At 45.9% G+C, this 25,103-nt stretch overlaps 1 protein-coding gene across 4 annotated transcripts in view; it reads left to right on the forward strand.

Moving 5' to 3' along the window:
- Nucleotides 1-25,103, forward strand: part of LOC124033808 (CD276 antigen-like) — an 80,598-nt gene that overhangs the window by 39,055 nt on the left and 16,440 nt on the right. For all 4 annotated transcript variants that reach the window (XM_046346151.1, XM_046346152.1, XM_046346150.1 and 1 more), the window contains exons 5-6: nucleotides 15,466-15,600; nucleotides 21,576-21,629. In XM_046346151.1, coding sequence (XP_046202107.1) covers nucleotides 15,466-15,600; nucleotides 21,576-21,629 — 189 coding nt within the window. The remainder of the gene's footprint in view (nucleotides 1-15,465; nucleotides 15,601-21,575; nucleotides 21,630-25,103) is intronic.

Consider the following 25,103-nt stretch of genomic DNA (forward strand, 5'->3'; position numbering starts at 1 on the left):
TCTCTTCCTCTTTCTCAAACACACACTTTTACAGCTCGCTCCCTTTCACACTCACATCCACGCCTCAATAGCTCCATGCACACTCCAACATGACTCTTAATAGGCAGAAGAGACAGTGTCACACAGGTGCTAATGGGCAGTCCTAGCGCAGCCTTTCCATTTGCAGTAGACAGCATAAAGCTTTGTTGTGTTTTTCCTTCATTACGTTTGTGCTAGCCTCTTCCCTTTTTCCCTGACTCTGTTATTACCTGTTCTGGGTGCTTGTTCCTGACATGTGTTGCCTTCTAAATTGGTACCTGCCAGTGCCCTGCCTGCCAAGCTTACGCAAGCCTAAAAAAAAAACAAGTACGCAAACGAAAGCAAGCTAAAAACAAAACACTGTATTACTCCTTGTTCTCGACTCAACTTTTTTACAGGGCTAATTTAAATGCAATTAACGAAGCCTTTGGAAAAGTAGGAAAACAGCAGTATGAATGAATCCGTTGTCAGCAGAGCAGCGAGGGGAACACTGTATTAATTACTGTCCAAACGCACAGACGGGTCTCTCTCTCTCTCTCTCTCTCTCTCTCTCTCTCTCTCTCTCTCTCTCTCTCTCTCTCTCTCTACCTCTCTCTATCTTTACCTTCCTCCCTCCCTGAATACACACTATCTTATCACGACCCCCTAGCACAACAACAACCAAATAGAGAGATGGAGTAATGGAGGGAGCAGTCTAAAACAAATTCAGGTAGGCCAATGGCAGTCTTTGTAAACATATTATTTCCTCTCAGGATTATGAACAGGGGCCACTTGCTCCTGTCACTGCCATGTTGAGTTGTTAAGATGTTTGAATGTTCTCCCTCCCTCCCTTGCCTTCAACATGGGGACGTTTTATCCCTGTATTATGGCTTCACAGTATTATTTGGCATGCTCTCAGTCTTGTCGTTTGCAGCTCTGAGGGATTGTTGAGGTTGAATGAGGGATTAGGGCCGGGCCAGTTCCTGCTCACTGCATTGCTCTTGTAGCATCTCAACAATCACAGAGATAAAATGAGCTCCCTCTCATTGTTTTGGGGATTTATGCTCCTGTTCCTGTTCCTGTTGTCGTCTTCACTGTCTCCTTTTGGCATAAAAGGTCTTTGCGATGGCTGAATGTCAAAATTTATTTTATGTCTGCAGTTGAAAATGTTGGAGCGTTGCGGCCTGACTACCTCTGCTGCGAGTGGCTGTCTGGTAGTCTGTGTGCATGTGTGGGCTTGGGCCTGCTGTGTGGTCCTGTCCTGTCCTCCCCCTCACCACAGGGGAGCCATCACCAGTACATGACCACGGCCCCAGTCCCAGGCCACCATGGCATGACATTGGGCACGTCATCCTCTCCTCTCCTCTCCTCTCCTCTCCTCTCCCTCCTCTCCTCTCCTCTCCTCTCCTCTCCTCTCCTCTCCTCTCCTCTCCTCTCCTCTCCACACTGTGGACTACTGTGACATATTTATGCCTGCCCAGAGCCTGAAGGGAACCTGTCTCTTTACGCCCTGTACTCCTCTCCTGCTTTCTTTCTTCTTCAAGACAGATTATATTTATGGCTGCAGTAAAAGGGCAAAGGCCCTATTTTGTCACTGATCAAGCTCATTTTTTCTTTTCCCTCCCAGAGTCACAGTGAGGGTGGACTGACTATCAGTGGGGTTGAGCCAAGGGGCCTGCAGTGTACATTTCACACAGTTGCTGTTTTATCCTGTAAGAGGGATTGGTTTCTGGAGGCCTGGCGTCAGCCTCTGCTTTACGATTTCAAATCATATTAGGTGCAGCCTTTTGAGAGACATTGGGCAGAGAGTAGCCCAGAGAAAACGGTTGGGCATACCTTCAAAGGCTTGGTCGTTTAATTATTCACATCCATTTCTTTTATGCTTAAACTCTACACCAGATAAGACCATGCAATGTTGTCCCACAAAATATGTTTGCAACCTCCGTAAATCGCTTTGTTCTGGTGCCTTGAAACAGTCCAAATCAATGGCCACCCATACACAAAGAGTATTGTCTAGCGTTGTAATGTCTTTTGAATTAGGAGGCGCTGAGAGACTCGGGCCCGTTCCTGGAAAAGGTAGCTCACCTCACTGATAGCTCTAGAGACCAGTAATTGATTACAAAGTGTGAAATGAATGAAAGTTAAGCATGGAGCTAGTGTGTCCGTCTCCCTGTAGAGGTGTGTTACTGGCCCAGGACTTTTCTTACTTCCCTCCCTGCAGCATGGACTTAAACCACTCAAAAGAGTTTGTCTGTAACTGTCTGTAAATGTGACTGAAATGACTCAAGTAGACTCAACATTTAGTACTGCAGTCATCTGCCTTCATCTGCAGGGACAGTGTCATCACAGTCCTTTAACTCTCAAAACCAAATATTATGGTCCTACATTTGTGATGAAAGCATTGATTAGAACATGGCAGCCATCTTTGACATAGCCAAATGTGACTGGTGTGGATAGAGGGAAGCTGTGAGGGCTAAGATCGCCTTCAGGTCACATTAACATCCTCTTCCTGCTGGTATGGCTGGTCCTCTTTAGCCATGCCTGCCTTTGTCTCTGACTCCCTCCCCAAACCCACGCCTCTAAACGCCTGCATGACAACCTGCACCTCATTACAGAGAAACTGTCCACAGGGAAATGACGACTTATACTGCCTGTCATATCTATAATGTATGTGTCTGCCTACTTCCAGCCATTTACTGTACTGCTGGGGGATGAGCAGCAAAGCTGTAGTGAAGGTTTCTGATGCCGTTGTTAGTGTTACTGTCGCCTCCAACGGCTCTGTTCGGTCTGGGGTTATTTGGGGCCTCAACCGTGTACGGTAGATGTCCCTCGTTATCAAATAAGATGCAATTCCATTATTACCGCGGGCATCCGTAGCAGAAATGGCTTTGAGAGAAATATCAAGATAAAATTAAAGCGATTCTAGCGGAATGATACTGAAATCCATAATAAGATAAGATAGTTTAATATCTTTGGTAACGAAGAATAACCAACCCAAGGCTTAAGGACTAATGCAACTTCATTTGAATGCTCCAGCATGATCCTACATTAGACACAGAGAGGATGACAATTTCCCGATAGACTTTCCAGAGCAACCAGTATATATCTGAGCCCTATGCCAACTGAGCTAAATGCTAACCAAGTCAAGTCCTCTGCGCCTTCTGTTAGACTCCTGGCTGGCCTGCTGGCTGGCTGGCTATAGAGATAGGGATGAGATAAATGACTGGTAGTGATTAGTTACACCTCTGCTAAATTACTTCTAGGTAAAGACTGAGGCCCTCTGTTCATTATATCACAGCACATGGAAGCACATACAACATTATGGCCACATATACTGAGTATACCAAACATTAGGAACGCCTTCCTAATATTGAGTTGTATCCCCCCCTTTGCCCTCAGAAAAGCCTCAATTTTGGGGCATGGACTCTACAAGGTGTCGAAAGCGTTCCACAGGGATGCTGGCCCATGTTGATAACCAATGCTTCCCACAGTTGTGTCAAGTAAGCTGAATGTCCTTTGGGTAGAGGAACATTCTTGATACACACAGGAAACTGTTGTGTAAAAAACTAAAAAGAGCAGTGTTGCTGTTCTTGACACAAACCGATGCACCTGACACCTACTACCATACTCCGTTCAAAGGCACTTCAATCTTTTGTCTTGCCCATTCCCCCTCTGAATGGCACACATACACAATCCATGTCAATTGTTTCAAGGCTAAAAATCCTTCTTTAACCTGTCTCCTCCCTGATTGAAGTGGATTTAACAAGTGACATCAATAAAGGATCGAAGCTTTCACCTGGATTCACCTGGTAAGTATTTGTCATGGAAAGAGCAGGTGTTCTTAATGTTTTGTACACTCAGTGTGGTCTTGGTGAAGGTCCTGGCTGCAGTGGTGATACACTTCTTCCTTCAGGAGTCAAATGCATCATATCATGCGTCTGCAACCATGATATTGCCTGAGACTGTGATAGTTATAGTATGGCTGTGTTATACTAACTTGGAAATGTTTCCATTTCTTTTGATTCAAAATGACTTGAGGGGTATGGTCAGGGGGGCCACTTTGGTTTTAGAAGTGGGGGAAGGCACATAACCTGGCGGGGGATCTGGGGTCCTCCCACATGAATTCTTTGGTGCATCTAAAGCTAATTTCCTGCATTTTTACACAAGCTAGGTAAGAGATCATTATTAAATATGTTTAAATGATTAATAAGCCTGAACTAGATCAAAGTTAATTCAATAATACATATTGTGTTCCACCTTTAACCAATAGCCGAATAAAACTAAGACTTTTTATTGTCTTTATCAAGACATCCTCTATATCACATTTCAGCCAGACCGACCAGCCAGCCCGAGTTGCCTGCACGCCCACCACCACCAGTCTAGTCAATAACTCAACTCTCTCCCAACACAATTTCCTTCCCAGTTCCCACCTTTATTTTTTTTAATTCCCAAGGGAAAGGTTTGGAGTCAACAAAAAAACACATACTGTACACCTCAAATATACATTAACACACAGAAACCGCAAATCCTCCATGTAATTAATATCATGGGCCGAATGGTACTGTAAAGCTCTTTTTACTTGCAAACAATATAGCTGGGTCCCCCCGTCCTGTCCCTAGGGGTCTACGGCCCTGCAGCACCCCAAACCAACACACCCCACTCAGCTTTTGGATATTAGTGAAACATTAATTGATTGGTTTTGTGTGTGTTACGTAAAAGGCCAGAATGACAACTCACAGGACGGCAGACCCTGAGGGCCAGGACTGAGCAACCCAGTAGCTAAGGATTGCCTAAATAAGTATCTCCCCAGACGTGGGCATGTTTTCAATACAGACTCCTTTAGTCATATTGTATTCCATATAAGGCATCCCGACCTTATGAAAGTTGCCCAGTATACCTTTAATCTTGTAATAAATCAAATCTGGTGATAGAGAACTTGACATTGTGGGAGGATAACCAACCTTCCAATTAATTTCTTAGCAGTTATACATGTTTTATAGACACTCTTATCCAGAGCGACTTACAGGAAGTAGCAAGTGAATACATGTTCATACTTGTTTTCTTTCTTCTCTGTACTGGTTCCCCATGGGAATCAAATCCACAACCCTGGCGTTGCACGTACCATGCTCTACCAACTGAGCCACACAGCTTCGTTACACAGTTTCTCCAGATATTAGTCACCAGTATCAACATTTACAAGCAAACAAAAACAGGAGTGAAGGGAGAATCTGTAGACAGGCTGAAATAAAAGTACATACCAGAAATTAGCCAGCCTTCACAAGACAAAACACATAGGCAAATCTGTCCCTTTTTGTGTTTTACACCTCCAGCAGAGGAATTACATTTATGAGTGCATGGTATTCAGTTTACCTTGCCAGCTACATCAGGACACTAAAGAGTAGCCCGTTTCTACTCTGCTTGCTTTTATAACTCGATGAAACAGCACAACACATACACACTGAACTATGCTCAACTCTCCCGTGCTGGTCTAGCCAGCCAGCCTTCCAGAAGCTTTACTTTCACACAGCCTATTAGCCCACTCTGTGGTGTCCACGGTCCAAAATTCAGAATGAAGGGGGGACATGACCCCCCATACCCAGTGAAAGTTGCGCCCCTGGGTATGGTAATAGATCATACTTGTATATTTTGTAGTTAATGCAACAGTAAGGAGCAGTGTGCTATTTATATAGCTAATGAAGGATTTGGAGGGCATGTGTTTAAGATGGAACATCACATAAGACACAGTTCATTTCTATTTAGAGAAGTGCAGAGAGAGAGAGAACAAAAACACCTCCCAGTGGCTTCAAAGGCCTGGGGCCCTGATTCCCAGAAGCCGTACAGTAGCCTAATGATCAGACACTGTGGTAATGGTGCTGAAAAATAGCAGTAACACACTATTTAAGATTAGCCCACACATTGTAAGCCTCAGCAATATGATTGGTGGTTTTGGCCCTGAAAAACATTTCAGAACAGCATCAATCTGAACAGTTATGTTAGGATTACTCCTTTTATTGGCATACTTATCACCATGAATTAATCAAGAATTCACCATTATGGTCATAATATAATGGTCAATGGGATTATGTGTTGAGCAGATTTCACATTGCCATATTTCCGTATGCTACTAATGTCTGTTCTCGATTTAAAGTATTGGTTCTTGTTCAGTATGACAGAGAAAAAGGCCTCATTAAGGCTCGCACACATCGCACCATATGTTGATCTGGTGTTTGTCTGCCAATCGTTCGGCACACTGTGTTTTAGAGACCACCCACTGGTGGACGGCTGACTGATGACATTTTTACACGATTTAAACCAGGGTCTCATGACATACAGTCTTAAAGTTGAAATGTTGGAGAGTGCTAAAATACATTTAGCTTGACGTTGGTATTCATACTGTGGTCTCTTCTAATGCAGCAGCCAGGAGCATCATGCTCTTTAAGTGAAGGGTGAAGGAAGAAGTGAGTGTAGTAATGCTCTGAGTGGAAGTGGAGGTTACAGACCTCCTCCACCTTACTCTGCCATCTCAGTGGAGCGGAGGCTCCAGTAAGTCACATCCACAGCCAAACTCATTCTCAATGTCAATTGCCAAGCAGTTCAAGTCCCTCTCCCTCTCTCTCTCTCTCTCTCTCCCTCTCTCTCTCTCTCTTTCTCTCTCTCTCTCTCCTCTCTCCCTCTTCCTCTCTCTCTCTCCCTCTCTCTCTCTCTCTCTCTCTCTCTCTCTCTCTCTCTCTCTCTCTCTCTCTCTCTCTCTCTCTCTCTCTCTCTCTCTCTCTCTCTCTCTCTCTCTCTCTCTCTCTCTCTCTCTCTCTCTCTCTCTCTCTCCTCTCTCTCTCTCTCTCTCTCCCTCTCTCTCTCTCTCTCTCTCTCTCTCTCTCTCTCTCTCTCTCTCTCTCTCTCTCTCTCTCTCTCTCTCTCTCTCTCTTTCTCTCTCTCTTGCTCTCTCTCCCTCTCTCTCTCTTGCTCTCTCTCCCTCTCTCTCTCTTCCTCTCTCTCTCTCTCTCTCTCTTGCTCTCTCTCCCTCTCTCTCTCTCTCTCTCTCTCTCTCTCTCTCTCTCTCTCTCTCTCTCTCTCTCTCTCTCTCTCTCTCTCTTCTCTCTCTCCCTCTCTCTCTCTTGCTCTCTCTCCCTCTCTCTCTCTCTCTCTCTCTCTCTCTCTCTCTCTCTCTCTCTCTCTCTCTCTCTCTCTCTCTCTCTTTCTCTCTCTCTTCTCTCTCTCTCTCTCTCTCTCTCTCTCTTCTCTCTCTCTCTCTCTCTCTCTCTCTCTCTCTCTCTCTCTCTCTCTCTCTCTCTCTCTCTCGCTCTCTCTCTCTCTCTTTCTCTCTCTCTTTCTCTCTCTCTCTCTCTCTCTCTCTCTCTCTCTCTCTCTCTCTCTCTCTCTCTCTCTCTCTCTCTCTCTCTCTCTCTCTCTCTGCTCTCTCTCTCTCTCTCTCTCTCTCTCTCTCTCTCTTGCTCTCTCTCTCTCTCTCTCTCTCTCTCTCTCTCTCTCTCTCTCTCTCTCTTCTCTCTCTCTCTCTCTCTCTCTCTCTCTCTCTCTCTCTCTCTCTCTCTCTCTCTCTCTCTCTCTCTCTCTCTCTCTCTCTCTCTCTCTTCTCTCTCTCTCTCTCTCTCTCTCTCTCTCTCTCTCTCTCTCTCTCTCTCTCTCTCTCTCTCTCTCTCTCTCTCTCTCTCTCTCTCTCATACGCACATACAAATTGAATTTAAGTACATATGAAAAACTAAGGCTTCTGTTATCTACCTTTTTTGGACCTTATGTCCCTGTCAGCTCAGGAAAACATCCATATTATCACCACCCACCCAAAAATCTGTATTTAAGACTAGAAATTAGTCATGCAGTAGAAGAAGTCACCAATTAGCATGTTTTACTCCAAAGCATTGCTTTGCATTTCTATGGAAACAAGAAACAACCGATTGCACCACTATGTTTGGGTTCAAATCATTCTTATTAAGACTGTTTTTATTGTGAATGTGAGAATAAGTAGCTGTTTCCTAAAGATGTGCAGCTGTGTGGTTGGTGGAGACAGTTCTGGCCTGATACAGAGGCAGTGGCAGGGCCGTAGCCAGCTACTCCTGAGTGCTCTGAGAATATTCATCTCTTCAGTAACCACCAAAGACTGCAGCAGAGCAAAATGAGAAATGTTGTTTTATAATGAGAGCCTTAGGCAAAGATATACAGAGGCATGTCTTTTTAAGAAATCCTGTCATTATATATTCTCCTAGTGATACTGCAGAGAGGAGAAGGCATACTAAAGAACAAACTCACTCAACTGAGGGTTTAGGATGGATGCAAGAACATCTTTAATGTTGTGGGTGTCTACAAATGTTGATATTGCTGAGTGGCGGGGGGGGGTAAACACATCACATCAACCTTTCATGCTATACTATATCAGGTAGTGGAGTCTGTGATGATGATGATATTCTCTGGGGTGTCAACTCTGTCGTGTGTTAACTCTCACACCTTTAAATAGATCCTGGTAAAGAACTCGCATGCCCGAAGAGCCAATCAGAGTGGCTTTTGGTAGTGTTTATTCCCGTAAAACATTGAGGCTATAGGGTTAGGAGTCGGGCTGTACTTGACAGTAGCCATTCAAATGGTCTCTCTCCTGCCTGCTCTTCCTCTCTGCAGTGCGGCCTTGTCTATTTGCTCTCGGCCTATCCACTCATCTCAGACACGATCAGCCCGGCAGATTGTCGGCAGAGGTGCTGATAGCTGTCACTAGCGATTCCCTCCTACACATCTTCTGCCCTCTTGTAGCCAGACCCTTGTTTGAAAAACAAATTTAAAATGTAGAGAACAAGACTTGTTAAACTGATTATTGCAACCTAAAGTTTGCCTCAGCTGTTACGGCACGGAATGGAAGTGGTGAAAAATCGATAGTCCACTCTGCCTCTTCCGACATCTTAATGCCAGTCTCTCCTGAGAGGAGGGCATGCTGAAGTGATGGAGTCTCTGTCAGCTGCAGGAGATGTCAGAGGAGTTTTTAATGGAGGTCTCGGCAGAGCTGACAAGCAGTGAGGAGCTGTTTTTATTTTACCTTTATTTAGCTAGGCAAGCCAGTTCAGAACAAATTCTTATTTACAATGACAGCCTAGGAACAGTGGGTTAACTGCCTTGTTCAGGGGCAGAACGACATATATATATTTTTTTACCTTGGCAGCTCGGGGATTCGGTCTAGCAACCTTTCGGTTACTGACCCAACGCTCTAAGCGCTAGGCTACCTGTGAGGAGCTAGGGCTGGTCGACCCAGTTCTTCTCATACTAGGCTAGTGTTTGTCAACTCCACCGCCACACATTCACTCCCTCCCTGAGTCTGGAACCTGCTTAGGATGCCAATATGCTTCATTAGCCATCCTACTGGGTATATAGTCTGATTCTGGTACACGGTAAATGATAAAATCATGTTAACCTTGCTGGAATGAGATTTTAAATCACCCCACTGAATTTACCTGAGGATTAGATTCCCCACGCACTGATTAAATGCACGGCCAAAGCAGTATTTATATGGATGTGTTACACTGAAAATTATTCCTAGCTGTGAGAGCATAGTATTAAACCAAAACCTCTGATGCCGACAGTTTGTTTTCACTACACTAGATAAGATTGCGAATTTCTTTATGGCCCTATTTTTTATATTTGTAAGCAATGTTTTATAGCACAGTCAGACATTTTGGATATTTATCTGGAGGGATTTTTTAAAGAGATTGTATTGAATTATAGTGAAACGGATGGGAAATGAAAGTACATTTTCATTATTATGAGTGCTCTGTCTCTGTCTGTAGGTTAGTCTTTATGCAGGGTGAGCCACTAGTGTCTTAGTGAGAAGTTAATCTAGAGGCCCATAATGTCTCAATATGTATGACTTGCCTACACGTGGAAACTAGGTCTAGCTCAGTACAGGCAATATCAGACAATTGTAACCCAAACAGCCATTCCATGTTCAATCCAGGCTGTCTCAAGGGAATGTGACCATTGAGGTGCAAGGCTGCAGGGAGGGTCGGAGGGCCACTGGACTGGTATTCACTTCTGGATCGATCACATCAGTAATCAAACTCATTGCGGCGAGGAGGTGACCTCCCACTGCAACTCACTATTCTAAATTCTCTGCGGAGTTGTGCTAAATGGTGAAGTAAAGGCAGGGAACCTAGAGCCAAGCATACATCCTAGGAGAAAGGTCACAAGCTACTTCCTGATGTGCATGAAAGACAGCTTAGAGTTTGAGAGTGGGCTAATGGTACTGCATGCAGGCCTTATTCCTATTTCAGCCCAGTCACTCACACCCACCACACACAACACACGCACATGCACAGAGGCATACACATACACACGTGCACACACACACACGAAACACCGCCCGACACCTTCAGTGGCGTTAGAAAACATTCTTCCAAAATGCGCCTCTGTGTGCGCGTCATATTTTTGTGTTTTCCATAAGACCACGGCATCAAATCAGGGCAATAATGTCAGACAAATTGTGTAAGTAAATGTGAGCTGGGTTGTTCTAGAGAGGGGGTGGTTACCCTCTCTGCATGCCAATAAGACAGCTCTGTGGTATCTAGCCCGAAAAGCAATTCATTGAAATGCAAGAAAAGGGGGAGAATGCTCAGTGCAAAGATGCTGACAGGACAGAAAGCTGTGCTCATCCATCTCAGTTTGCCAAGTTTTTCCTCTCCCGGTGAGGTGAGGTGAGCTCCTCCTTGTCCTCCCTTTCTGTGAGATATGCACCCGGGGACAGTCAGAGGACAGATGGCAGAGAGGCAGTGCTACCTCTAGCAGCTAGTCCTTTCATGCTGTAATGGCAATGTTTTGATCACCTTCTCTGACCGTGATGAACTGTGACAATGGGTGTGAGTCTGAAACAAACTCAAAGTCGGCCATTAAATGAAATTATTCCCCCAAATAATATAAAAAAGGAAATCATGTTGTCTCTTCTCTGTCTGTCTTCTAGTCTGGCCGAGCCTTGACCTCTGACACTGCTCTGGCTCCTTGTTTCCTTCAGTGTTGTTATTATGACTGCCAGTCTATCACAGTCCTCCCAGATCTCACAACTTCTAAATGTAGGGAAGGAAATAAAGCTTTAAATCACCAGACAGCTTATTGTTGATGGATTGATTGTTGATTGGTGACTGCAGAGCTGTTGTTCCCAGCGAGGTGTGAACATTATTCACAGCAGACTGGGTTGTGAATTTGATTTAGGTCGACTAGCTGCTATTGTCCCAATGGGTTTTACGTGCGTTCGTTTCAACGGCTTCATTGTCTCTTGTGTTATACTGTGTAATCACGCAATGAATTTCTCCTGCCCCTTTAACTGACTCATCACTCATCATTGTAGAGATGCAGAATGCTTTTTAACAGTCCTGTGGAGCTCTCTCTCTCTCGCGCTCTCTTTCCATTCTCTCATGCCTCTCTCTTCCTCTCTGTTGTGTGGCCTTGACTTCTTTTTTTGGGCCCTTGAGGTATTTAGGCCCTCCAGCAGGGCTGGGTCTCAGTGTCCCTCCACCCTAGGGACATCCCCCAGTCCACCCTGCCTCCCTGTGATCCCCACTGAACCACTGTCTGTCTGCAGCCCCCTGATCCTCACACATCACATCAGCCCTGAGCAGCTCTGAAGGCCAGGGCTGCCAGGCCTTTGGTTTAGCCTCACAATGAAAGAGCAAGCTTATTGACCCCCTCTATGCTCCTCCTCATTCCCCATCCTGCCTGGAATGAGCCCTGGGGCTCCTGTTAGCCTGTGGTGGGGTGTCTATCTGTCTACCTGTCTACCTGTCTACCTGTCTACCTGTCTACCTGTCTACCTGTCTGTCTGTCTGTCTGTCTGTCTGTCTGTCTGTCTGTCTGTCTGTCTGTCTGTCTGTCTGTCTGTCTGTCTGTCTGTCTGTCTGTCTGTCTGTCTGTCTGTCTGTCTGTCTGTCTGTCTGTCTGTCTGTCTGTCTGTCTGTCTGTCTGTGTCTGTCTGTCTGTCTGTCTGTCTGTCTGTCTGTCTGTCTGTCTGTCTGTCTGTCTGTCTGTCTGTCTGTCTGTCTGTCTGTCTGTCTGTCTGTCTGTCTGTCTGTCTGTCTGTCTGTCAGTCAGTCAGTCAGTCAGTCAGTCAGTCAGTCAGGGGACATTAGTCTCCTTCGGTCCCAGTTAAGGAGGTGTTTTTGTCCTGAGCATGTAAAACTCAGCTGACACCCCAGATAGAGAAAGCAGCTTTGATCCTTCGTCTGTCATGACGTTGTAGAACTGAGACAATCTAAGACGACAGGCCAGGACTGAGCACTTTATTCCACCGTAGGCACTGGCTGAACTTAAAACACTCTGGCTCCAGGAAAATGAATGTCAATCTGGGCTTTTACCTTCAGCTTGGCCTACGTGAGGCCCCCTGTGTGTCTTATTGAATGAATTAAATGTATTTCTTGGTCATGCAGGCCTTCTATTAAGAGTCCATATCTAGGTGGTGTTTAATCATACTACCATTCACTCCCATAATTTATTTTTATTTTTACCTTATGCCTTCACTTCCTTTCGAACACCTACACCCAAGTCGACCTACCTGATAATATTTAAGGGCTGTAGACCGGTCCAAACTCCAAGTCTCATCTCACTGTAATTGCTGTAAAGTGATGTTTCCATAAATAGACCTGTGTTTTGCTTCTATAAACTGTATGTGTTGAGTTCAATGCAGAGCCCAGAAGTTGCACCTCTGTGGCCCTATTACTGCAGCTGTGCAGTCTCCCGACATTCAATGATGTGACAGGCAGCCCAAAACACTCCATCCTCACCCCAGTAGAGAAGGAATGGGAGGAGGGGAAAGAGACGATAGGTAAACAGAGCCATTAGGGACAAATCTCTTTCTGAAGAAAACAAAATCACATCATCAAACAAGAGAAAAAGAAAAATATGATCCCGCAGCCCTTTGGGGCCCCAGCGCTGAAATGATAGCCGACTACGACATTTGTCTTGATCAGCCTGCCCTTAGGGATTGAGAGAATGGAGCGAGGGGTGAGAGAGAGGGAGAAGCTGAGAGCACAGCTCCGCTCTGCTTCAAAGTGCCAGACACGTTCATTACTTCTCTGTCTTATTATAGCTCTATGTGGACACTTCATGCACGAATCAGAGAGTACAGCGAGCAGAGCACGGTACTACCTAGCATTCACCTGTAATTTGGCCTTTGCATTTGGTATTAACATGGATACAGTGGTCATCTTTTAAAGAGCAAAGAGCTCTACAGAGAGGATGTGGAGTCCATCAGTCATGGTTGGCCCAAGGAACTATATACTGCTTTGTCAAAATGACAAGATGGACTATCTAGGTTTTCTCCTTTCTCTATATGACATGTTGCTGTTGATATGGGTTTGGACTGGAACAGAGGATATTAGAAGCCAATCTGTAGTAATACATCCAGCAAAGACATTTACGTCAAATTTCAATGATGATTATGGTCCACCCAAACATCCTTATATTAAACAATATCAGTCACTCTGATTGTTTTTGATTGGATATTGCACCAGGATCGCATCATATATATAAATATATGCCAAAGGATATATTGATGTATATCCTATGATTCTTCATGGCATATCATACAATAGCCATGTAATATGGTTAATCATAAATAGGATTACGTGGTTAAGCATAATCTTGCTTCCCATAATGTGTTCCAATAATCACATACTTATCAAGGCTCTCATGACCACATACTGTCAAAACATGTTTTGATTCAAACACTCAACTTACTTGGCCAAATAAAGGTAAACAAACAGATAGGAGGTGAAATTCAGTGAAAAAAACATTTTCTCTCTTACTCAGAGAATGCCACCCCTAGAGCTCTCCATTTCTCTGCATCCTGTCTCATCTACCATTATGACACATTCCTGGCCCTCCTCATCCACTGCAATGGACAGCAGTCCCCCCCCCTCTCTCTCTCTGTCTCTCTCTCTCCTGCCCTCTCTCTCTCTGTCTCTCTGTCTCTCTCTCTCCCACCCTCTCTCTCTCTCTCTCTCTCTCTCTCTCTCTCTCTCTCTCTCTCTCTGTCTCTCTCTCTCTCTCTGTCTCTCTGTCTCTCTCTCTCTCTCTCTGTCTCTCTCTCTCTCTCTCTCTCTCTCTCTCTCTCTCTCTCTCTGTCTCTCTGTCTCTCTCTCCCGCCCCTCTCTCTTTCTCTCTCTCTCTCTCTGTCTCTCTCTCTGTCTCTCTCTCCCGCCCTCTCTCTCTCTGTCTCTCTGTCTCTCTCTCTCTCTCTCTCTCTCTCTCTCTCTCTCTCTCTCTCTCTCTCTCTCTCTCTCTCTCTCTCTCTCTCTCTCTCTCTCTCTCTCTCTCTGTCTCTCTGTCTCTCTCTCCCGCCCTCTCTCTTTCTCTCTCTCTCTCTCTCTCTCTCTCTCTCTCTCTCTCTCTCTCTCTCTCTCTCTCTCTCTCTCTCTCTCTCTCTCTCTCTCTCTCTCTCTCTCTCTCTCAATAGGAAGGAGACTTCCTATTGACCTTCATCTTGGCTGTGCAATAGTATGTCTCTGTCCTCTCCGCCTGTCCTGTGCCAAGTCCTTACAGATGCTTTGGTCATTTCTCCATCCCAACGCTAGTAAATTTCAACACTTTTTACAATTATTTTCCCAGAGTGGGTTCTCTGAAGGAGGCCAGTTTGTATTATAGCCAGCCTTCAAGCTATTTAGGGTCTCAAGCTGTTTTTCCATCTCAACTTTATTCTGTTACATTGGAATGCCCTGGGGAAATGCTGACCAGTTTGTTGTCGGTTTTATCTTGTCAAGATGCTGTCTCTCACTTTGATATTTAATTGTCTCTCTAGAGTGAATTATGCACTAAGCTGTCTGATAGACAGTCATCCTCGCAACCGTCAGAGAAATGCTCCGCCTCTGTTTTTCTTTTTACGTTGGCAGTGTAACATCAGAATTATACAAATATAACATCAGCTTTTATTTATATTTATGATTAACAGGATAAAACTGAGTGATGTCATTGGGCATCATTACTCCAGATGACAGACAGTGAATGCAGCAGAAGGCATGAGGATACCTAGTGCCCACATCCTCTTTCGCAGTGCCAAGGCTGTTGGGTAGAGAGAGAGGAGGTGGGCAAAAAAAAAGACAACACAAAGTACTGCTGAGATATCTCTGCCATCTGGCCATGGTTTTAACACTCCAGTGTTTGTTAAAGGGATCTTGATGAATCACCACATCTTGTTCATTTCAAATAAAGAAAACGTTCCCTGAAGCACAGAGGATACAGGCATGATATAAGGAGGGTGATGATGATAATGATGATGATGATAATCTGTAATATAGTGACAATAATGATGTGGTTAGGGCACATATGATGGTGATGGTTATAGGGATGGTGATAGGCAGCCATAGCACTGGTGAAGATGGTGGTGGTAGTCATGGTGACGACCATGTTGTGTGCCCTCCTCTCTACTAACTGTAACAGTCTCCTTTTCTCTATCTCCCTCCCTCCCTATTTCTCGCTCTCTCGCTCCCCCTCTCCCAGGTCAGAACATGGTGTTTCCCCCGGTGGCTCTGTGGGTGACGGTGGGCCTGGCTGTGTGTCTGCTGGGTCTGCTCATCGCCCTGGCTGCAGTCTGCCGTAGGAAGATCAAGGAGAGCTGTGAGGAGGACAGAGCAGGTACCTGTCTGTATGTCTGTCTGTCTGAACAACTGTGAGAAGGATCAAGCAGGCCCACTCAACTCTGCAGTCTGTCTCAACAGCACCGCTCGGTTGTCTTTCTGAACAACACTTTTCACAGGAACACACTGAGCCGTTCCATAAACACACGCAGAGACTACGCTTGAACACCCATTTCAATGGAGATAGTTGGGCGGCCTCACAACTCCTAAAATCCCACATGAATCTTCCAAGGTTAAAGAAGGGTGTGATTGGGTGCTTTCTTTCGTCTTTGCACAAGCATAACAGTATAAAGATTAGAGAACTTTATTAGAGCCAAAAGTGATGAAAGTGAGAGAAACATTGATGATATAATACCTCTGGACATTAAAATAGAGATTATTATAGAGTTTTTTTTTCTTTTTTCTATTGTGTGTAGAGTTGATGAGGTGAATAATGTACAGACCCGTCCTGCTTTCAGACCCTTCTGAGGACACTAGTTCAAATGCAAAATGACTGTCCCAATGATTTTCCCAAACCCTCACAGAGTAGGCCTGCAGATGACCTATATAATAGTGAAACTGGCGCCCAGATTATGTGGAAGACACAGCGGGAGGAGAGTGGTGGTTACCAGGGATGACAGCGGGAGGAGAGTGGTGGTTACCAGGGATGACAGCGGGAGGAGAGTGGTGGATACCAGGGATGACAGCGGGAGGAGAGTGGTGGTTACCAGGGATGACAGCGGGAGGAGAGTGGTGGTTACCAGGGATGACAGCGGGAGGAGAGTGGTGGTTACCAGGGATGACAGCGGGAGGAGAGTGGTGGTTACCAGGGATGACAGCGGGAGGAGAGTGGTGGTTACCAGGGATGACAGCAGGAGGAGAGTGGTGGTTACCAGGGATGACAGCGGGAGGAGAGTGGTGGTTACCAGGGATGACAGCGGGAGGAGAGTGGTGGTTACCAGGGATGACAGCGGGAGGAGAGTGGTGGTTACCAGGGATGACAGCGGGATAAGAGTGGTGGTTACCAGGGATGACAGCGGGATAAGAGTGGTGGTTACCAGTGATGACAGCGGGATAAGAGTGGTAGTTACCAGGGATGACAGCGAGAGGAGAGTGGTGGTTACCAGGGATGACATGTTAACATGATGTGCCAGTGTCTTGGACAACTGGTTCAGAACCTTAACACCCAGACAGTGTTTGTATGAATATGAGATTAGCTGCTGCTGTGGAGCGATGCTGTGACCCCGTCTGTCTGCAGGAAGTTCATTTAGAAGAGTCTGATAATTAGCGCTACTGAATAGCTGGGGACGGCTTGCAGGCAGAGCAGGGACTGACTGAGAGAATGTATGGTGGGGAGCCGGTGGCCTGGCTGTAATGAGATGTGCCCCGAGTGAGGGAGATGTTTAAATAAAGGTCAGCCCGTGTCTGCACTGGTCCCTGGGGTTTAAAATACATCTGGAACTGACACACTCAGAGGCAGGAATAATTATAGCTCGATGGAACATATGAAATCAAAATGAAACGGAAAGAGAGAGGGAGAGAGTATTACAATAAATTCCCAGTGTTTCCCTGATATTAATTTCATGGCCGCTACCCCCCCCCACTCTGCTGCTGAAAAGAATCCTAGAGGAAACACTGATTCCATACCATGAGCAAAAGGTCTTGTGGGGTCGCCTGTTCTCAAGTAACCAGAAAGAGCAGGCTGCTCCTCCAGTAGTAGTAGAGAGAGAGGGTTGATAAACTGGTGGTGCACCACTCAACTAAATGAGAGGTTAAGACTCATTCTGTTCTCTGTCTGTGGATGTTTCCAAGTTCTTCATGATCCCTGTTTGCCGAGTTGAAGAGTAACATACACTGACTTCTTCACGTAGCACGCAGACTCGCACACCCAGATAAATTGATACCTTATGAATACAGATGTGGAGATGTGTTGAAGTGCACATTCACAGCTGCTGGAACTGCAGGAAGAAGGAAAGCGCAACCTAATTTAGGCTGTCTTATCTTTTAATGGTGTTCTTGGGTTTGGCCAGATTGAAGTTGACGCTCTCCTCTGAAACTCTGGGTAGTGAGGGTAGAGGGGTCAAAAATAGTCCAAAACATAGTAAGTCATTTTTCTTCCCTGTCATAATGTATATGGAGCAGTGGATGTGTATCCTAACCGGGCAGAGCAGCAAGTGGGATTGGAGTCTGGGAGATGAAAGCTCAATTTATTCTAGTATTTGTTGCAGTACACATCTTTCTTCCTTCCTTTTTACTTTTCTTCCCTTTTTCCTTCCTTCCTTCCTTCCTTCCTTCCTTCCTTCCTTCCTTCCTTCCTTCCTTCCTTCCTTCCTTCCTTCCTTCCTTCCTTCCTTCCTTCCTTCCTTCCTTCCTTCCTTTCTTCCTTCCTTCCTTCCATAATGAATGTGTATACCATACATGTCCAACATATGCTGTAAATGGACCAGTGTACCATATTCCTGAAGCTCATTTTACATTCAAATGAGAGTGTGATTTAATCAGACATACCCTCGGAGTGTGTTATGTGGAGTGTGTTATGTGGAGTGTGTTATGTGGAGTGTGCTATGTGGAGTGTGTTATGTGAGGTGTGTTATGTGGAGTGTGCTATGTGGAGTGTGCTATGTGGAGTGTGCTATGTGGAGTGTGCTATGGGGAGTGTGTTATGTGGAGTGTGCTATGTGGAGTGTGTTATGTGTCGGTGACATGGGACGAATGGCCCTCTGTGATAGATGAAGGTCATCGTGGGGACATGGATGATTCACATCACTCCCCTGGGAACAGGGGATATCTGTCCTCTGTGAGCTTCCATCTTCCAGGTGCTTCATCCAGCTGCTGCACTCACTTGTTTTTATCCCTGCATGCGTATGGGATGTAACTAATCACTTAAATAACCTTCTTATATTGGACCTAAACTCTGAAATCCATCTCAGTGTTTTACGATGGCCGCTTCCCCTTGCCAGAGCAAATTTCACTCAAACTCAGTGGATGGCAGCCACCATTTTGACTTTGACATAGAGGCGTCTCTGAAAGGCCTGTTTCATCCTGGTACTGTAGAAGTGTCCCTTGAGGCTGCTCTTCCCATAGTGTCAGAGGTTGTTCCGTCAGGACAGGAAGTGTTGGCCGTTAACTGAGGAGAGGCGGCTCAAGGTCTCTCACAGAACATTTACACTCCACATTCATTATTGATATTTTCTAACCAACTTTTAGAGCTCGAGTGTGATGTCACAGTGCTGAGATAAAGAGAGAGAGAGAGAGAGAGATAGGACTTCGGTGATTCTATTCCCTCTGTCTTCATCATAAAAAAACCCAGATGCTGTAAAAGTTTCTAGTGAATGTTTGTTTAAACTAAATGTCCTCTTGGCACCAGAATTTAGAGGAGGGCAGCTGCTCAAATATGTGACCTTCTCAAATGGATTCCTGTGAAATCCTCCCAGATAATCATTCTGAGGAGGGATCCAGAAATAGGTAGCTATGCCATGCGAAGAAAGGGGGAAAACAACTCACTTGAAAAGCTGGAGATTTCAATGAATCACTCTGAGAAATTATAACCTGTGGTCATACACATACTGTCTGAGTGTAGTGTTTTCAAAATGTGAATACAAAATGGACTTGAAGGAATGTGGAACGGAAATGGAATAGTGCGATGTATGAAGGACTGTGGACATTACAATCGAAGCAGCATATACAGTGCCTTGCGAAAGTATTCTGCCCCCTTGAACTTTGCGACCTTTTGCCACATTTCAGGCTTCAAACATAAAGATATAAAACTGTATTTTTTTTGTGAAGAATCAACAACAAGTGGGACACAATCATGAAGTGGAACGACATTTATTGGATATTTCAAACCTTTTTAACAAATCAAAAATGGAAAAATTGGGCGTGCAAAATTATTCGGCCCCCTTAAGTTAATACTTTGTAGCGCCACCTTTTGCTGAGATTACAGCTTTAAGTCGCTTGGGGTATGTCTCTATCAGTTTTGCACATCGAGAGACTGAAATTCTTTCCCATTCCTCCTTGCAAAACAGCTCGAGCACAGTGAGGTTGGATGGAGAGCATTTGTGAACAGCAGTTTTCAGTTCTTTCCACAGATTCTCGATTGGATTCAGGTCTGGACTTTGACTTGGCCAATCTAACACCTGGATATGTTTATTTTTGAACCATTCCATTGTAGATTTTGCTTTATGTTTTGGATCATCGTCTTGTTGGAAGACAAATCTCCGTCCCAGTCTCAGGTCTTTTGCAGACTCCAGCAGGTTTTCTTCCAGAATGGTCCTGTATTTGGCTCCATCCATCTTCCCATCAATTTTAACCATCTTCCCTGTCCCTGCTGAAGAAAAGCAGGCCCAAACCATGATGCTGCCATCACCATGTTAGACAGTGGGGATGGTGTGTTCAGGGTGTTGAGCTGTGTTGCTTTTACACCAAACATAACGTTTTGTATTGTTGCCAAAAAGTTCAATTTTGGTTTCATCTGACCAGAGCACCTTCTTCCACATGTTTGGTGTGTCTCCCAGGTGGCTTGTGGCAAACTGTAAACGACACTTTTTATGGATATCTTTAAGAAATGTCTTTCTTCTTGCCACTCTTCCATAAAGGCCAGATTTGTGCAATATACGACTGATTGTTGTCCTATGGACAGAGTCTCCCACCTCAGCTGTAGATCTCTGCAGTTCATCCAGAGTGATCATGGGCCTCTTGGCTGCATCTCTGATCAGTCTTCTCCTTGTATGAGCTGAAAGTTTAGAGGGACGGCCAGGTCTTGGTAGATTTGCAGTGGTCTGATACTCCTTCCATTTCAATATTATCGCTTGCACAGTGCTCCTTGGGATGTTTAAAGCTTGGGAAATCTTTTTGTATCCAAATCCGGCTTTAAACTTCTTCACAACAGTATCTCGGACCTGCCTGATGTGTTCCTTGTTTTTCATGATGCTCTCTGCGCTTTTAACGGACCTCTGAGACTATCACAGTGCAGGTGCATTTATACGGAGACTTGATTACACACAGGTGGATTGTATTTATCATCATTAGTCATTTAGGTCAACATTGGATCATTCAGAGATCCTCACTGAACTTCTGGAAAGAGTTTGCTGCACTGAAAGTAAAGGGGCTGAATAATTTTGCACGCCCAATTTTTCAGTTTTTGATTTGTTAAAAAAGTTTGAAATATCCAATAAATGTCGTTCCACTTCATGATTGTGTCCCACTTGTTGTTGATTCTTCACAAAAAAATACAGTTTTATATCTTTATGTTTGAAGCCTGAAATGTGGCAAAAGGTCGCAAAGTTCAAGGGGGCCTAATACTTTCGCAAGGCACTGTATATTTAAATGAAACATGGCAATCATTTTACTGCTGCAATTATGGGGATTTTGTGATTTGCAAGGATTTTCTCTCTCCGTCAGTCTTGCAAATTGCAGCAGACGTACAAAAAAACCTCAGAGACAATATTGTTGCCTTCGTGTTTAATTTGAACCAATGATCAGTTGAATCTGGGTCGTGCAGTAAGTGTCTGACACAAAATGCCGTCTCTCTCTCAAACACAATGGAGCTGAGGATGGTGTCAGAAAATTCAAATCAGCCGTCCTCTGGTTCCTCTGTTTCTGGTCGATTTTTGGAGTGTGTGTGCGTGTGTGTAGGTGTGCTTGTGTGTATGTGTGTGTGTGTGAGCACGTTTGTGTCTGCGTCCGTGTGCCCATTTTCACTGTGCTTCCTGTCAGCCTGGCCCAGTTGACAGTATGTTTCCAGAGAGAAGAGCCAGTGGCCATAGCTTAATGTGATTACTGTCTTTGTGAGTGGGCCAGGCCAGGGGGGGCAGCTGTGGTCCAGTGCTCCATGCAGCCTCAGCCTCCGACTGAGCCGTGAAGGATGAGCACACCATAGGTTTAAATGAGCTGCTGCCTTATGAAAGCCAGAGGAACAGTGCATCGCGTGCCTGCGTGTTTTCCCCGGTGTGTGTATCTCTGTGTTTAATGGTCTGATGGCTTCTCTCTCCACAGCCAAGGAGCTTGAAGAGGCCAAAGAGCTGCAGGAAGAGGACCAGTCTAAGACAGGTCAGCCAAGGCACATCTGGAACAACCATCACCACATTTTTACACCATACACATAGAGGCTAATTACTGCTAATTACTCATTAGTCCTGCATACCCCATTCTAATTCAATTCAGAAATTGCCAAGAACGTACATGGAAGGGATTTCTGCTTCTTCCGGTGCAATATCTAAATGCAGTACTAATGTTTGAGCACCAAGCACGTTTTTGTTCAGCACAGTAGTGAGATCATATGTATTATTGTCTCCTGAATAAATGCTTTAATTAGCAAGCAGAGCAAGTTCTGTGCTCTGAGTCAAGGCCATGGTGGATACCAGGCACAGGTCTGAACGACTCTCCCTCCAGCGATAATGTCTTTAAAGTTATTCATTTGACTCCTTCTTTAGTGTGGTTGAATTATTTAGCCTCCCTGTGAACGCCACAGTTAATACTATGTGATTTTAATAAGCTGAGAGATGAAGTAAGGTCTCTGGGCAGAGTGGAGGGAGACAATGGCTCCTTTTCCTAATGCATGTCTCATGAATGTTTCAAAGTGAACTCTGCAGCCATTGGAAGGGTCACCATACCTACAGCTGCCTTACTGGCTAGGAGCAGGAAGATCTCCAAGACCCTCCACCTCAACCCACTGTTTTGTCCTGCCCCCTCAACAACCCCCTCACCTTTCTCTTTTCCTCAAAAGCCACACCTGTGCGAGCGGTGGTGCACCATGCGTGCGGTGGTGGGCGTGAGCTGAAGAGGGGCTCAGCAGCTCATTCTTCTGTCGTCTGAGGTACCTCTTTAAAACACTCCAGACAGCGGCTTTGTTTTGCCATCTGGCTCCAATTGTGCTGACAAAGGGAGAGGTTCCTGTGTGAGACAAAGGAGCTGAAATGAAGCCCACTTGAATAAATGCAGGATGATGGGGGAGCTGCATTTGTGTGTTATCTTAATGAGCTGTCCGGGAGAGCGTGCCTCCCTTTTCAAAGCCAGCCTGATTGGAACAATAACCAGTGATAACTGGGAGCCTGGACTCATCCTGGGCTTCTGCGTTTGGAAGGCGAAGCGTTCCCCTCACCGGTGTTAGAGCAGCTAGCTAGCAGGGTACTGCTTTACAAACAAGATGCTTGGCCTGAAATCCTTGATATGCTTGCAGCTGGAAGAGCCAACAACACCCATTCCCCCTCCTCTACTTCCACACACATACAGTACACACACACACACACACATTCCCCAACCCCCACCTCTTTTCTGAAATTAGTTTTGTAATCTCAGTGTGATGCGCAGTTTAGAGTTAGCTGCAGTAATCCCAGAGCAGCACACTGTTTGGAGTGGGCTGCAATCTCTCTCTTTGCACCACTAGCCCCTGTCTGTCTCTCTGCTCTGCTCTGCTCTCTCTGCATCCTGGGCTCTGTGGAGTTAGCTTAGGCCCTAGCAACAGGGCACTGGCAGAGTGTGCGTCGTCGTGACCCAGTTCTTTCATGAGGGAAGCATCATCAGAAAGAGGCTGAGAGATGTGAAAATGGTCTCTGGTTTGTGAGGTCAATTAACCTTCCTACCTGGCTTGCTGAGGCAAGGTGCTGTCAATTTAACCTTTTATTTTAACTAGGCAAGTCAGTTCAGAACAAATTCTTATTTACATTGACGGCCTACCGGGGAACAGTGGGTTAAACTGCCTTGTTCAGAGGCAGAACGAAAGATTTTTACCTTGTCAGCTCAGGGATTCGATTCAGCAACCTTTCGGTTCTGGCCCAACCCTCTAACTGCTAGTCTACCTGCCATCAAGATTGAAGACAAGCTAATGCTATGCTCCATAATATTGATACCATGGAGTGAGACCACGTCGCGCATCCTCCAAGGCAACAGCTGAAAGATGGATGACAGTCGCTTGAATCGCATTAGATCGTCAGGTGCAATAGCTCATCAACCTAAATATCTTGATGATTTTAATACACTGCACAGGAAACGGCTAGGGCAGCTGCCTCAGACTCAGTCACATCACAGTTGGTGTATTCCCATAGCAGTGTTTGTAAGAGCCTCCACAATTCAGTGGGATAGCTGTTTAATCTCTTCGACCATGACAACCCTGAAAAGTAAAGTTCAACGACCACGTCACGAAAGGGAAAAGGCATGACCATGTGATTTCTAGAGAAACTCTCACATCTCCATCTCTCACGTTAGGCTTACATCTCCCTCCCTTTCCTCAGGGAACCAAGATTGCACATTGTTTTGTGTCCTTTTATGAAATAGTCATATTCCCATGAGCATGGGTATTAGGAGAACGACAAAGTCATGAAAATGAAGCCCTGTATCCTATAACACACATCAGCTCAACCCTGGAGTCCAGCTGCAATTCTCACTGATCTACTCAGTAATACTGATGAGGAGAAGGTGAGAGGAGTCTAGAGGAGAGCCAGCCCCCCCCTCTCTCCCCAGCCCCCCTCTCTCCCCAGTCCCAGCCTCTCTCCCCAGCCCCACCCTCTCTCCCCAGCCCCACCCTCTCCCCCCAGCCCCACCCCTCTCTCCCTAGTCCCATACTCTCTCCCCAGCCCCACCCTCTCTCCCCAGTCCCAGCCTCTCTCCCCAGTCCCATAGTCTCTCCCCAGCCCCACCCTCTCTCCCCAGCCCCACCCTCTCTCCCCAGCCCCACCCTCTCCCCCAGCCCCAACATCTCTCCCCAGACCCAACCCCTGCCCCAGCCCCAGCATCTCTCCCCAGCCTCCGCTTCTCTCCCCAGCCTCCGCTTCTCTCCCCAGCCTAAGTCTCTCTCCCCAGCCCCAGCCTCTCTCCCCAGCCTCATCCTCTCTCCCCAGCCCCAGCCTCTCTCCCCAGCCACTCTCCCCAGTCCCACCCTCTCTCCCCAGCTCCAGCCTCTCTTCCCAGCCTCTCTCCCCAGTCTCTCTCCCCAGTCCCACCCTCTCTTCCCAGCCCCAACCTCTCTACCGAGCCCCACCCTCTCTCCCCAGCTCACACTTCTCTCCACAGCCTAAGTCTCTCTCCCAAGTCCCAGCCTCTCTCCCCAGCTCACGCTTCTCTCCCCAGCCTAAGTCTCTCTCCCCTGTCCCAGCCTCTCTCCCCAGTCCCAGCCTCTCTCCCCAGCTCACGCTTCTCTCCCCAGCCTAAGTCTCTCACTTCTCTCCCCAGACCCAGACCCAGCCTCTCTCCCCAGCCCCAGTCAAACCCGACAGGCCTCTCTTTAAACAGCCACTGCAGCCAGTGTGGTCTGTGGTGCTCCTCTTCTCATGTGCTGTCCCAGTGGTCACATATTACTGCTTAAAGATATGTAATTACAGTCGTTATGATTCCTTCATTAGTGGATGTGGGCCACAGAAGAACTTCAGGAGAGCTAATTAACAGACGTTCCTGTGCTCTACGGCTAAGTGTTCCTCTGCATAACTTGTGTGCTTCTGCTTGTGTTCCTCACTGGTTTAATACAGTACAGTACACTCTTTCCTCAAGAGGGTGCTTACTTCAACACTATCAACCTGCATCCTGGGAATA

The sequence above is a fragment of the Oncorhynchus gorbuscha genome, linkage group LG04, assembly GCF_021184085.1.
Source record: "Oncorhynchus gorbuscha isolate QuinsamMale2020 ecotype Even-year linkage group LG04, OgorEven_v1.0, whole genome shotgun sequence".
Classification (NCBI taxonomy): domain Eukaryota; kingdom Metazoa; phylum Chordata; class Actinopteri; order Salmoniformes; family Salmonidae; genus Oncorhynchus; species Oncorhynchus gorbuscha.